The sequence below is a fragment of the Colobus angolensis genome, unplaced genomic scaffold, assembly GCF_000951035.1.
Source record: "Colobus angolensis palliatus isolate OR3802 unplaced genomic scaffold, Cang.pa_1.0 Scaffold44, whole genome shotgun sequence".
Lineage (NCBI taxonomy): Eukaryota > Metazoa > Chordata > Mammalia > Primates > Cercopithecidae > Colobus > Colobus angolensis.
Genome location: NW_012117821.1, coordinates 828,393 through 842,574, shown reverse-complemented (window position 1 = coordinate 842,574; position 14,182 = coordinate 828,393). Strand labels below are relative to the sequence as shown.

General features: G+C 60.8%; 1 protein-coding gene across 1 annotated transcript; it reads right to left on the bottom strand.

Annotated features, from left to right (window-relative positions):
• Positions 1 to 4,284: 4,284 nt before the first annotated feature.
• On the bottom strand, positions 4,285 to 13,545 carry NSMF (NMDA receptor synaptonuclear signaling and neuronal migration factor). Its single transcript, XM_011957227.1, has 16 exons — positions 12,659 to 13,545; positions 11,715 to 11,790; positions 10,945 to 10,950; positions 10,554 to 10,622; positions 9,710 to 9,762; positions 9,209 to 9,298; positions 8,533 to 8,657; positions 8,219 to 8,302; positions 8,037 to 8,070; positions 7,850 to 7,920; positions 6,951 to 7,030; positions 6,713 to 6,815; positions 6,394 to 6,469; positions 5,611 to 6,285; positions 4,480 to 5,555; positions 4,285 to 4,449 (listed from the first exon to the last, which is right to left on the bottom strand). The coding sequence occupies exons 1-14, from the start codon at positions 13,104 to 13,106 to the stop codon at positions 6,188 to 6,190; spliced, it is 1,413 nt and encodes a 470-aa protein (XP_011812617.1). The 5' UTR covers positions 13,107 to 13,545; the 3' UTR covers positions 4,285 to 4,449; positions 4,480 to 5,555; positions 5,611 to 6,187.
• Between the last annotated feature and the right edge of the window lie 637 nt (positions 13,546 to 14,182).

The window sequence follows — 14,182 nt, the reverse complement described above, 5'->3', positions numbered from 1 at the left end:
ATTGTCCATTAGTTCCATTACTGAGAAGAATGCTGGTGTCATCGTGAATGTGTTTACTTCTCCTTTCAATTCTGTCGCGTTTGGCTTCCAATATTTTAGTTTCACTTTTTAATTTTATTTTTTGAGACAGAGTCTTGCTACAGCTTCCCGAGTAGCTGGGATTACAGGCGCACACCACCACGCCTGGGTAATTTTTGTAGTTTTAGTAGAGATGGGGTTTCACCACGCTGGCGAGGCTGGTCTCGAATTCCTGATATCAAGTAATCCACCTGCCTCTGCCTTTCCAAGTACTGGGATTACAGGCGTGAGCCAACGCACCTAGCCCACTTATTCTTTTACTCTTTTTTTGTTATTCAGATGGGATAGTCTCTGCTGATCTGTCTTCATATTTACTGACTCTCCCCTTTGCCATCTCCATTCTGCTATTGAGTCTGCTCAATGAAGTTTGTTTGTTTTCTCAATTTTGGTTATTGTGTTTTTTGGTTCTAAAATTTTCATGTGGTTCTGTTTATTTGTTGAGACTCTTTTCTTCTTATTTTTTTTTTGAGACAGCATCTCACTCTGTAACCCAGGCTAGAGTGCAGTGGCAGGATCACGGCTCACTGCAGCTGTGAACTCCTGGGCTCAAACGATCCTCCCTCCTCAGCCTCCCAAGCTCAAGCAATCCTCCCTCCTTAGCCTCCCCAGGAGCTGGGACCACAGGCATGTGCCACCGTGCCTGGCTGATTTTTGTTTTTTTAGTAGAAATGGGGTTTCACCATGTTGCCCAAGCTTCTCTCAAACTTCTGTGCTCAAGTAATCCATCCGCCTCGGCCTCTCAATGTGCTAGGATTCCAGGCATGAGCCACCACGCCTGGCCTTTGCTGAGACTTTCTATTCTAACATTTTAAGTGCTGACGATGGCTCAGTTGGGCACTACTATAATAGCTACTTTAAAGTCTTCAGGCCAGGCATGGTGGCTCACACCTGTAATCCCCGCACTTTGGGAGGCCAAGGCAGGAGGATCACTTGAGGCCAGGAGTTCTGGACCAGCCTGGTCATTCCCAGAACCACCACTGGGGGGCATACGTGCAGCTAGACCACAGGGTGCCCCAAAATCTTGGAGAAAAACTGACCTTGGACCAACAGCCACTGAGGCTGAAACTAAAACAGCAACATTCACTGGAAGACTCCCAGTCTCATATTAAGTAAGATTCAAAATATTACAAACCAGGCCAGGCACGGTGGCTCATGCCTGTAACCCCAGCACTTGGGGAGGCCAAGGCACGTGGATCACCTGAGGTCAGGAGTTCGAGACCAGCCTGGTCAACATGGTGAAACCCCCGTCTCTACTAAAAATACGAAAAATTAGCCAAGCGTGGTGGCAGGCGTCTGTAATCCCAGATACTTGGGAGGCTGAAGCAGGAGAATTACTTGAACCCGGGAGGTGGAGGTTGCAATCAGATGAGACTGCACCACTGCACTCCAGCCTGGGCAACAGAAAGAGACTCTGTCTCAAAAAAAAAAAAAAAAATTATAAACCAGAATTTCATTTCTCCACACCCAAAGAACTGTGAGAAACCTGACCAGCAGGGAAGAGGCCATCAGCAGACACCGGGGTTGAGAAGACATTCAAATGAAAGACTGACCAAAGTTGTTTTTTAAAATTTTACTCACTGGCGCGATCTCGGCTCACTGCAAGCTCCGCCTCCCGGGTTTATGCCATTCTCCTGCCTCAGCCTCCAGAGTAGCTGGGACTACAGGTGCCCGCCACTTTGCCCGGCTAGTATTTTGTATTTTTTTGGTAGAGACGGGGTTTCACTGTGTTCACCAGGATGGTCTCGATCTCCTGACCTTGTGATCCGCCCGTCTCGGCCTCCCAAAGTGCTGGGATTACAGGCTTGACCCACCGCGCCTGGCCTGAAAATTTTTTTCTTGAGACAAGGTCTTGCTCTGTCACCCAGGCTGGAGTGCAGTGGCATAATCTTAACTCACTGTAGCCTTGAATTCTCGGGCTCAAGTGATCCTCCTGCCTCAGCGTCCCAAGTAGCTGACACCACAGGCATGCACCACCACCATGCCCCATTAATTTTTTTTTATTTTTTTGTAGAGACAGATTTTGGGGCACCCTCTGGTCTAGCCGCACGTATGCCCCCCAGTGGTGGTTCTGGGAATGACCAAGGTTGGCTACTCAAGTCAGTTGTCTGGGTTAGAGTGAGACACACACAGACACACTTCGCAGGCGCACCTGAGGGTTTGGGGGCGTTGGGGGTGGTTTTCGGGTACTTCTTAGCTCCCGGGCTCCCCAGACCTCCCTTCCCAGCCTTCAGGCCAGAAAGCAGGGGTAACAGAGCACACAGAGACATAGATTCCACAGCGGAAGGGGAGCTGACCCGCCTGCGGGCAGGCACCAGGACAGGGGCAGGGAGCCACGGGGGCCATCTTGCCCCTTTCAGTGTCAGGTTGTATGTCTGCTCTCTTCTGCCCCCACAGAGGCAATGCTAACAGCAGAGGTGTGACTGCCACAGCTCCCTCCACCACTGCGATGATGTCTCCATATTTATTCCTGCTCACGGGGGTTTTACCATACAGACAGGAGTCACACCTGTGATTCCTGCCCTTAGAAGCTCTCGCATCCCGGCAGGAAGTCCCCACACAACCCCCCAGACCACACCCCAGGTCTCAAGGGTGGTCGCTCTGCTGGGTGCACGTCCGGCCACGGGGCCGCCTGGGGGCTCCTTGGGGTTGTGTAGTGAGCGTGGATGTGCAGGCCTGGGCGTCTGCACTTGAGAGCAGGACTGGCTAGAGCAGGGCAGACAGGTTGCTGGGGCAGGCGGGGGCCTCCTCCCGTGCCGTTCCTGGGTAGCCACAAGAGTGCGTCCAGGCAGGTGGCAGGCGACACTCCATAACCATGCGAAGCGTGACCTGGTCACTTGGAACAGCTGGACCAGTTGCATCTTCCTCCTTAGCAATAAGCCTCATGAGCATCAGATCCTTCTGGGAAGGCCATCGTGCGATCAGGCCACACCCGGATTAGCAGGCACGGCACAGCGGGGCAGGAGACACCCTCAGAAAAGGTGCCGGGGGAGGGGCTGGGGCTGGACGGACTTGTGCACTCATCAGTCACAATACTTCAAGAGCTGTTACCAGATGACCTTCAAAAAAAGGCTGTAACAGGCCAAGGCAGGAGGATTGCTTGAGGCCAGGAGTTTGAGACTAGCCTGGGCAACACAGTGAGACCCTGTCTCTACAAAACATAAAAGAATTAGCCAGGCGTGGTGATGCCTGTAGTCCCAGCTACTCGGGAGGCTGAGCAGATGGGAGAATCGCTTAAGCCCAGGAGGTCAAGGCAGCAGTGAGCCCCAGCCCGGGTGACAGAGCAAAACCCCGTCTCAAATTAAAAAGGGGGTTACCTTGTCGCTTTCATTGGCCTTTCTATGATTCCTGATGGGATGAGGACTTTCTTCGTGGAATTACTGGCCAGTTTCCTGCTCTGTGAATGATCTCTCCACATCTCTGCTCACTTTCCCCTATTGGCTTTTGTCATTTTCTTTAGCAATATATAAAAGCACTTTAAATCTTAAGGACTTTAATCGCTCCCATGTATGGCAAATATTTCTTATTTCTTTCCCAACTATTTCTGGCTGCTGCTGCTATTTTTGTATTTCAAGGGAAGTGAGGGCAGGTGCAGCAAAGTACCCGAGGTTGCCCTGGTCACCAGCTCCCCGGCCTGGCCCAGCCTGCCTCTGTGTGGGGCCACCTCCTTCCCTGTTGGCACTTCTGCGTCTGCTCCTGGGGCTGCTGCCTTCGATGTCTCTTCCTCCTTTCATTTCCCCTGGTGGTTATGGCATGAGGAATGGAACCTCATGGACCATATATAATACCCCCCAGGCCTTACTCGCTCCAGCAGACCCTACGGACCGGACTGTGTGGGACAGGCCGGCGGCCACAGCAGCCACCAGATGGGCTGGGACTGCAGGGTCCCTGTTAGGGCAGGGACGGGGGAGTGTCTGGTGGTTCTGGGACTCTGAGCTCAGGTGACGGATGGATGTGCCTTTCCGGACTGCAGGTGACGGACGGACATGCCTTTGGAGCAGTGCAGTGTGTGGGCACGTGGCAACCTCGCGTGCTGTCCTACTTTGAGGAGCGCCACCCTTGAGGCCTGCATGGCAGCATCAGCAGATTCCAGGCAGTGGCGACTTGTCTCATCAACTCTGCAGAAAGGAGGCTCGGATCCCTCCATGCTTTCATGATATGTCACTTTCAAATAGTATGGGCCACGGAATAACAGAAAGTCTACAGGCATTTGGCATTTACCTAAAACTTTATACATTCAAATTGGCACCAAAACCTGCCTCCTCCCGAACTCCATCTGGAATGTCCCGGAGGAGCTGGAGGTGGCTGATGGATGTGTGACCGCTCCCAGCACCCCGGGCCTCAAGCCTGCTAGGCTATGCCAGGCTGTGCAGCCTGCCTCTGCGTGGGGCTGGCACACCTGGCAGGCCCCCTGACCCTGACCCTAGCCCAGCTGATACCTGCTGTTCCGTCCCCCAGCCACAGGGCAGGGAACCAGCTGGTAGCCAACCTGGCTGCGCCCAGTAGTGGTTTGGACCCTGGGGACACCTGAGGTTGAGAGAGTGGCCCCCATCTGTGACCACACTGCTGACTGCACATACAGGGTGGCCTGAGGGGGCAGACAGCCCTCTCCCTGGTGCCCTTAGGCGGCAGGGGGAATGGGCTGTCTCTGCTCTCCCCTCCAGACCTGGTGTGGCCCCTCTCTGAGACTGCAGCGCCCCCCAGCCCCCCTGCAGCTCCTCTCTCCATCCCCTCCCATGTCGGCCCCCCCGGCTGTGCCCTGAGGGGTGGTCTAGTGGCCCGGCTCCAACTCTGTCCAGGCAGGAAGGCCCTGCAGCAGTGACCTCAGAGGAGTGGGCCCAGAAGCTGGGCCTGGGGCGGCCCCTGGAGAGCACTGAGAGGACAGACCCATGCGGCGGCCGAGGTGGAGGATCAGGTTTAATGGTCACTATGAGGGGTATCGTACACCGTTCCGAGCCCAGCCCCCACCCCAGCCCTCCCTCAGCCGGGAATGCAGCCAGGTGCCCTCAGACCCCTGGCTCTGCACAAGGGGGGCCTGCCCCCTAGCCCCAGCTATATACACGAGAGCCCATCCTGCCGGCTGTGGACGGAAGCTGGGAGCTCCTCCGAGTCAGGAGACCCTACAGTCCACCAGCTGCGCGGCCGGGTCCAGGGGCCCACTGAGCTACCGGTGAGGTTCTTGAAACCCAGGACCCAGCCCCAGCCGGGCCCCTGCCAAGCCCCAGGCCTCTGTGCTGGGATGGAGCCTCCAGATTGAGGCTGGTAAAAGCTGAACTCAACAGCAGCAATGAGAGTGCTGGGTGGGCTTGGGGGGATGGGGAGCAGGCCCCACCCGGAGCCTCCTCTGAAGGAGGGGACGCTGCGCCCTTCTCTCCTACTGCCCAGACCGTCCCTGCCGGGTCTGGCGCCGGCTGAGGTCTGAGTAAGCGGGGAGAGGGGGTGGCAAGAGAAGTGGAAGTGAAAGCACAGACAGTCGGAGACTTGGCCAGTGCAGACAAAGCCAGAGACTCGGCCAGTGCAGACAGAGCCAGAGACTCGGCCAGTGCAGACAGAGCCAGAGACTCGGCCAGTGTAGACAGAGCCAGGCTGGGCAGCCCGGCGACACTGGCCCCACGCACACGGGCCACCCTGGTGCTGGTGATCGATACGGCAGGGAGGGGGTGGGCAGGGAGGGTCCTGAACACATGTGGGCTGCTGGGCTGGGGTGCCTATGCTGTAACTAGCAGCATAGTGCTTAACTAGTTAACAAGAAATGCTGCTTCCCTTTGAACTGTTTCGGGGGTGTAGAAATTGCACTTATTTCTATGAACCCCATGGAGGGGATTCCCAAAGCCGAGCCTCCAGGCGAGGCATGGCAGGTCAGTGCCTGGCCGCTGAGCATCCACGGGCCATGGGGCGGGCCCTCCCGGCCCCCAGGGACTGAGGCCTCTGTGGCCATGGGTGCGGTGAGGACCAGAACCCACGGGGGGAACCTGAGCAACGTCTGAGGTGCCCTGAAGTGGCTCCAGGCAAGACCAGAGCCGCACAGTCCCGGGGAGCACGAGGCGGCCCAGCCCCAGGTCCCTGTGCAGAGGGAGCGGCCTGATGGCGACTGGGCGGAGGCCTCTGCCCCTCACAAGACGTCGTCAAAGTCCAGCAGCTTCGAGTGCTGGCGGCTCTTCCAAAGGCGATACAGCCGGAAGTCAAAGTACGTCTCGATCATCTGCTTCCCTGGGGGGAGCGGGGGCAGGAGGCTCAGGCCTGGCCAGCAGCCTCGGGATCCTGCCCACTGAGGCCCCACAGCGGCTGCAGAGCTTGGGCCCAGCCTGGGTCACTCACCTTGGGCTGAGAGCTCCAGGGGTGACTCGAAGGTGACCCTATAAGGAGTCATGAGGGTCCTGAGGTTCTGGAACAGCTGGAAGAAGCGGGGTGCTGTGAGTCTGAGGCAGAGAGATGGGGAAGGAGGAGGGGGGAAGAGATGGGGAGCAGGGCCCACCCTCTCAGACCCCCCAAACCTGGCTGCGCTCAGGCAAAAGGGATTTCTAGGGGAATGCCCAGGGCAAGGAAAAAAAATGCCAGGAAACATGGAAGGCCCTGCCCTGTATGTCTATGTCGGGGATCTCCAGAGGCCTGGGGTGGGGCCTGGGAGTCACTGTACCTTCTCCCCATTGGGGTTCCCCAGAATGTAGCAGCCCATGATGTGGATGACGTTCGGCTCTGGGTTCACTTTACTCATCAGGCGGCTCAGCCGCTTCCAGAAGCTGGTGGAGAGGGGTGGGTCACTCAGTGGCAGGGGACAGGCACCCCGCTCCACAGAGGGGACGTGGGGGAGGGACGCTCCGGGGCCTGGACTCTGCCTCCAGCCCTCCCCGCGCCCAGGGCACCCGGCTTCTCACTGAATCATGTCCTCTTCCTTCTCCACTTTGGCAAAGGTGGCCACCTTGTTCTTGAGCAGATAAAGGTGTCCAGGGCCTCCCTGTAAGAAGCTGTGGTCAGGCACCTGTTCCTCCTTACTCCCCCTCTCCCACACACATGCACACACGCACACGTGTGGGAGGTGTTTTTGGTCTTCCTCTCCTGGCCATGTCTCTTCTCCTTGATCTCCCCCCAACATCTCTTCCCCTTGGTCTTTCCCCATCCCAGCCTCTTCCCCTTAGTCTCCCCTCCAAACACCTCTTCTTCTTCATCTCCCCCACCACGTCTCTTTCCCTTGGTCCTCCACAACGTCTACATCTCTTCCCCTTGGTTCCCCCCACCATGTCTCTTCCCCTTGGTCTCCACCCCCCACACCCCTTTCCCTTGGTCTCCCCCCAAAATGCCTCTTCCCTTTGGTCTCCCCCACCCCATGCCTCTTCCCCTTGGTCCCCCTGCACCATGTCTCTTCCCCTTGGTCTCCACCCCCCACACCTCTTCCCCTTGGTCCCCCACCCAGGTCTCCTCCCCTTGGTTCCCCCCCACCATGTCTCTTCCCCTTGGTCTCCATCCTCCATGCCTCTTCCCCTTGGTCTCCCCCACCTCATGCCTCTTCCCCTTGGTCCCCTGCCCCATGTCTCTTCCCTTTGGTCTCCCCCCCGACCATGTCTCTTCCCCTTGGTCTCCACCCCCCACACCTCTTCCCCTTGGTCCCCCCCTCAGATCTCTTCCCCTCGGTCTCCACCCCCCATGCCTCTTCCCCTTGGTCTCCCCACCCCATGCCTCTTCCCCTTGGTCTCCCCCAACTTGACCTCTTCCCCTTGATCTTCCCCCACCCTGCCACGATTCTTCTCCAGGGCCGAAGAACAACACTGAGCCCCACCTGGCAGAAAATCAGCATCTTCCAGATCTTGGCTCCCTTGTGGTAGACGTTCAGCTTCCTCTCTATCTCCTCTGTGGGAGAGTGGGGGTGAGCGCTATGGCTCCCACCCCAGCCCCAGGGGTACCCCCCGCCTGTGTCTGCTCTCCCAGCCCCAGGACCAGCAAAGAGGGGCCAATGAGACACATACCAAGGATGTCCTCGAAGGTTGCGTGCTCATGGTCCTGGGGACAGACACAGGCCACAAGGCCACATCAGGGCTGCGTCAGAGCCAGCAGCGTCACAGCCCGCTGGGGAACTGGGGTGCCAGCGCTGGCCCAGGGTGGGGCTGCAGGAGGGGATCTGTGGGGGCGGGCCTGGGGCGGGACTCACGTAGAGGATGGGGATGATGGAGGGGTCGTCCCGGCGGATGATGGTGGGGATGTACTCAGCCTTGGGCACCTTGGAGGAAATGAGCTGGGGAGACAAAGAGCTGCTCAGGGGCCCCAGGCCCATTCAAAAGCCGAGGGGCTGTGGGAGCCCCCATGAGGCTACCTTCTGGCTGCCAGGCAGCCCAAGGGTACAGCCCCGTGAGACCCCCTCCCACAGGCAGCCAGAGAAGGCTGCGTGGTCCCAGGCAGAGCTGGCTTGGGACAGGGCCGAGTCCTGCTGGCCTGCAGAGGAGCAATGCCCGGGCTGGGCCTCACCATGACCTTTGGTGGGACGAAGCCCTCGGTGTCGCACGCCACGGCCTCCAGGCCCTTCTCAGTGTCCCAGTCCAGGTCCTCGAAGGCCTCGTCCAGCGTGCAGTGGGAGCTCTGCAGGTCACTGCCTGGGAAGCAAGAGGGTCACCAAGACAGCAAGCCTGGAAGCACCTCCCGTCCTGGCCACGGCCCCAAGGCCCACAGGACCCGAAAGGCCCGTCCTAGAGGGTCCTCCAAGCAAGTGGGAGGACTATGCAGAGGCCACCGCCAGCCCGGCAGGACAGGCCCGCGGACACCGCTGGGGAGCGGCCTGATGTGGGGAGGGAGACCCTGGTGCCAGGCTGCTGGAAGGCGCGTGCAGGCGTCAGCTCCAGCCAAGTCGGCAGGGCGCCTGGGAGGGAGTGGGGGCGGGCACCGCAGTCCCCTGCCCCTCAAGGCCTCTTGCGAGTGGTAGTGGGCACGGCCCTATAGGCGCCCCCGGCCAGCACTGCCGCAGCCGTTAAGTGAGCCCCATTTTTGAGATCGGAGATGCTGAGAGCATCCCCATCTCACAAATAGGTAAACCAAGGCTCAGAGTGCAAAAGCGCAGCCCAGCGGCCCTGGCAGGGGACACCCAGCAGGGGTCTAAGGTCTAAGGGAGGCTCTGGGAAAGGTGGGCGGGCCTGTGCGGGGCACCTACTGTCTCGGGAGTCGTGGGAAGTGTCGGCTTTCATGGGGGTGGGGTCGCTCCAGGACCGGCTGAAGCTCCGCTCGCGCCGCTCAGCGAACGCTGCAGAGAGCAAAACCCGCATTAGCGAGCGGGCGAGGCGGGGCCTCGGGAGACTCAGGCCCCAGGCAAGGGGACCACGGGGCCCTGGGCAGAGGAAGCTGATGTGGGTGTGGCCTGAGGCACATGAAGCAGACACGAACCAGAGACTCGGTTGGTTCAGGGGCAGGATCAGTAAACACTGGGGCGGGGCCAGAGGCGGAGTCTGGGAGAGGAGGAGCCTGTGCCGGGCTGGGGGCGTGACTGGGAGGGGAGGAGCCTGTGCCGGGCTGGGGCGTGGCTTGGGAGGGGAGGAGCCTGAGGCAGGGCCTGGCTGGGGTTAGAGCGGGGGGGGGTAGCACAGCTAGCGGCACGCAAAGCCCCAACCAGCCAAGCGCAACGCCGGCCCCCCACCCCTGCCCCACGGGGCCTTACTCTGGGCCTTCACCCTCCGGCTGCCGACCATGCGCAGGTGTTTGCGGAAGTTCCTGGGGGAGGAAGTGAGGGGCTGAAGGCCTTGAGGGGATGGCGGCAGCCCCTGCCCACCTAGTCCCCGTCGGGCTAGCGCTCTACTCTCACCCCTTCGGTGTAGGAAGCCAATGCTCTCCCTGGCTCCTGGCACCACCTCCCACCCAAAGGCAAATCCCACCCAGTGCTCTCCCTGCGAGAGCCTTCCAGGGCTCCCCTTCGCCTCCAGAACAAAGGTGCAGTGCCTGGTGCTCCGGATCAAGCTTCCTCCGGAGCTGCATTCCCAGGCTCTGACCTTCCGTCCTCGCCCGGGACTCACACCCTGAGCCTCCACGCCCATGTGGCTGAGGATCCAGCCTGCCTGCGCTGCAGCAGAGCGGGGCTCCTGTCTGCACCACCCCATGGCGGGCTGGGGGCCTGCAGGAGCCCCCTCTCCTGCTCTGTGTCCTTGAGCCGCCTCAGGGGCAGGTCCTCTCCTCCACCAAACTTTGGACCCTGCCAAGGCCCAACATCCGAAACGGGCAAAAAAGTTTCCCAGACATAGCTCTGTAGTTGGAACGGGGGAGGGGGCCTTGCCTCTGGCCCCAGCCCGGACAGAGACCCGTGCCCTCGGAATGCAGGACTGAGGATGAGATGCTTTCCTGCAGCCCGGGCCACATGGCCTCTCCTGCCTGCCACGTCCCCAGAGCAGGGCCAGGCCAGTGGTCGCCACCACCCTTCCCCCATCAGGTCTGCCAGGGCCGAGGGGGCCCAGGCCAGGCCAGCACAGACCAGAGATGGACCCTGGTGGCGAGTGGCTGGCAGGCCCTACCTCTGGATTACAGACGCGGAATCATTCTCCCGTTTCCGGCGCTTCCTCTCCGCGTAGCCCCTGAACACCCTGGGAAACCACCGCGAGTCAGCACTGCCCTTGGCCGGAGGCAGGAGGGACACAGACGTGGGGATGGTGGTGCGAGCAGAGGGCCCAGCAGGGCGTCTGGGGCACGGGGCCGGGTAGAGGAGTCCCAGCCTGCCTCACCTGTTGAGGCCCAGCTCCCGGCAGGCCCTGCTGCGACCTCGGTGCCCGCTGGGAGCCAGGCCCCCAGAGAGCGGCACTCCCTCAAGACCCAGGTCCCTGGCCTGCCCAAACCTATTTGGGGGTGGGAGGGTCTCCCCAGGGACAACGGCTGTGCCCTTAGGCACCAAGTCATACAGGTACTTACGAGATGCTGAAGCCAGGGCCGAAAGGGATGGCGTGAGAGAGAAGACACAGTGAGCTCAACCCTGGGCCTCCCCTCAGCCCCCACCCAGCCCCTGCAGTTCCCTTCTTGTCACTGACCCAGTAGGTCCCTCACAGGTAACCCAGCCACCAGCAGGATGCTGGCTACACTGCCAGCCAGCCCTGAATAGGCAACGGAAGCTTATGTCACTGCAGCCCATGCCACCAGGACCGGTTGCTGAGACCGGGCAGCCTGAGCCTGGGAGTGGGGTGGACTCCCCCTGTGCAGGGCACTTCTTTGGTGTGGGGGCCAATGCAGCAAAGGGAACTTCCCTGGAAGGAACCCCAGAACAGAAAACCCAGAGGTATGTCCAGACAGAGAAGAGCAGGTCCCTGGGGGCACCCCAAAACTGTGATTACCTGTGGCACATATGAAACAGAAGTAGGCTTCTATTTAGGGTTTGAGGGAGGGCAGACACAGGCTGAGGAGAGGGAATGGCAGCAGGAGAACCACGCCACACCCCACACCCCACTGACAGCTCATCAGCTGCAGCCCTGGGCCAGGTCCCCTGACCAGAGGACTGTGGGGGGGCTGGGCACCAGCCATGGGAGGGGAAGAGCAGCCAGCCCTGGCCCCCCTGGCACAGCATGGGCACATGGGGCTGTTCAGAAGCAGCCCCCCTGGTAGGCCCAGAGGCTGAGAAAAAGCTGTGTTCCCTGAGCAGCAGAAAGAGGCCACCCGGCCCTGACCCCACATCATGGCACAAGACTCACGCTTGCATAGTTGTGGTTGCTGTCTGGAAGCTGAAAAGGTTTTCCTTGGGGAACCAGGTACGAATGGGGATGTCGTCTAAAAGAGACAAAAAGGAGCGGTGGCTGGGTGAAGTCTCTCCCTCCCTGTTGGGAGCAGATGCTTCTGAGTCCGGGGGTCAGCAGCAGCGGGCAGCCAGGGCGGGTGGGGGGAGGCTGGCATAGGGTGGCATCCCCACACGGGCCCAGAGGGCAGTGCTCAAATGTCTATTGCTCACTCACCAAGACCACGCTCTTGGTGACTTGACGCTTTGATTTTTTTTGGCTTAACTTTCCCTTTGGCCACCCAAAGTTTGAGGAACATTCCTTTGAAAGCACGGTCTGTCTCCAAGAGGCCCAGGAAAAAAATGCATCTGTTTCCCTTGGGCATCTGAGGCCTTCTCTGCAGCCCCCATGCTCTAGCTGGAGGCCCTCACTGAGGCTGGAGACCACCTTGCTGAGGGTTGTCCCCTTCCCAGGGGCCCCACAGCCTTTCCCTGATGCCCAAGTGTGGGGCCAGTGGAGTGACTTTCTGCCTGGTGGACAAGCTACCACACAACTCAACAGTCCTGGGGAAACGGGCCCACTGCCTGGCTGGGCCCCAACAGCTCCCCAGGACTCTTGGAGGGCAGCCCCATCTCCTGATTAAGCGGTGTTTCCTCCCTATATATCCCTTAAGATCCTTCCAGGCCCCCTCCTCTGGGAAGCACTCCTTGATTGACCTGGTGCTAGCAGGGCCAAAGCGGACTGTGAGGCCTGGCAGATTTTGCTGAGGAGAGCAGGAGCCTGCTGGGTTTAATCTTGAGTCCACTGGCATACTGTGACCTGAGCACCCATCCCGTTCCAAGCCTCACAGTGGCTGCTGCTGTCAGACCCTGGCAGTGGCATGCACCCCCAAACCTGTCCATGCCCCGACACAAGCCCCTCACCAGACACACGGTCAACACTGTACATCCTCTCCAGCTTCTTGCGGCGGCCAGAGGTCTCAGGCAGAGGTGGCTGGTCCAGCCCAAAGGCCCGAGGGGTGGGGCCAGGAGCCAGCTGGGCACATCCGGGGCATTCCTTGGAGCCCTGGCGGCTGCCTGCCCAGCTCTGGCAGGGCCTGCTGACGTCCTCCCGGCTGCTGCCAGGGCTGGCGCGCAGGGGCTGGCTGTGGTGGTGAGGGTGCCGCTGCCGCCGCCCCTTCACCACCGCCAGCTCAATGGCCTCCGCCTCGGGGCTGGGCAGCAGGGCAGGCTCTCCAGAGATGGTGTACACTCGAGGCTGGGGGCCCTCGCCTGCGGGCTTCCTAATGCCGGGCTCCTCTGAGAGGCTGCCCTCGTAGCAGCCATTGGAGACGAGGGACAGGCGGCGCTTGTTCTGGGGGGCCGGCTGCATCTCGGGGGATCCGTCGTGGCCAGAGTAGGCATCAGCCAGCAGGTGATCTGGGAGAGACACTGGGTGAGCCTGCAGCGGTGTGGCCCCCCGCTGCTGGTTTCATAGCAGGCCGAAGGCAGAGAACACCCAATGGGCACCTGGCGTCTGCAGGGGGCTGGGGCTGTCCAAACCCTAGTCACTAGCGTGTTTCTGAGCCCCTCACTCCTATCTGGGCCTGAAGCCCCTGCATGTGCGTGGGGGCGGGGTGACTCCGTGCTACCTGTGTGCGGTCCTGCCGGGTAGGAACACGCAGGCCACCCCCCAGCCTGCGATCGCACCGTTTGCTTGGTGCCAACTTCCCCCTCCCCCCACCAGCTGGCCCCCAGAGGCAGTGGTGCCAGCCCTGGGGGAGCCAGGAGGCCTGTTGCCATGCCAACGGCCCAGGCGGGGTGGGTGCCATGGTGACGAGCGGCTGGGAACTGCTCCTGGGGCTCGGGCAGGGAGGGCAGGGGATGTGAGGAAGCCAGGCCGGCAGGGCGCCCGGCCCACGCGCAACCAATGCCCCTCACGCTCCACCCCCGGAGGCAGGGATCAGCATCCCCTGGGCTGGGGGTTCTGGGCGGCCCTGGCATGGCCTCGCGTGCCCTACCTGCGCCGTTGCGGTTCTCAGGGTGACTCTGGGACAGGTACTCTCCAAACGCTCGAGCTGCTCTGAGGGTGGACAGAGAGGGCACGGTCAGAGGCCACGGCACGACCCTCCCAAACACAGGGCGGCACAAGAGCCAGGGATCCGGTCCCCAGCCAGGCCTTCGGCGTCTGGAGGGAGGGTCGGGGGTCGCCCCCTCCGGGAGCCCACACACCGTTGGTCCTGGTGCGCCCTGGCCAGGCCTGCAGGCCCAGCCCCTGCCCGTCGGCCCGTGGAGAGGGGTCGCGAGGCTGGTTGGCTGCTGTTCCCTGGGGAACCGAGGCCACTCCCGACCCGGGGGGTGCGCTCGCCCACCATGCGCTCGCGAGGGGAGGGGAGGGGACAGGAGGGCAGGGCAGGGGGCCACGAAGAAGGAGGCGCGGCGAGAAGCCGGAGGAGGGGGCGCGGGGCG

What these genes read in the sequence shown, in the direction of transcription:
- NSMF (XM_011957227.1), bottom strand. Translation starts at nt 13,106, where the DNA reads ATGCAGCCGGCCCCCCAGAACAAGCGCCGCCTGTCCCTCGTCTCCAAT. An exon ending in CCATCATCCCCATCCTCTAC is followed by an intron (nt 8,071 to 8,218) that starts GTGAGTCCCGCC and finishes GTCTGTCCCCAG; the next exon opens with GACCATGAGCACGCAACCTT. An exon ending in AAGGAAGAGGACATGATTCA is followed by an intron (nt 6,816 to 6,950) that starts GTGAGAAGCCGG and finishes CCTCTCCACCAG; the next exon opens with CTTCTGGAAGCGGCTGAGCC.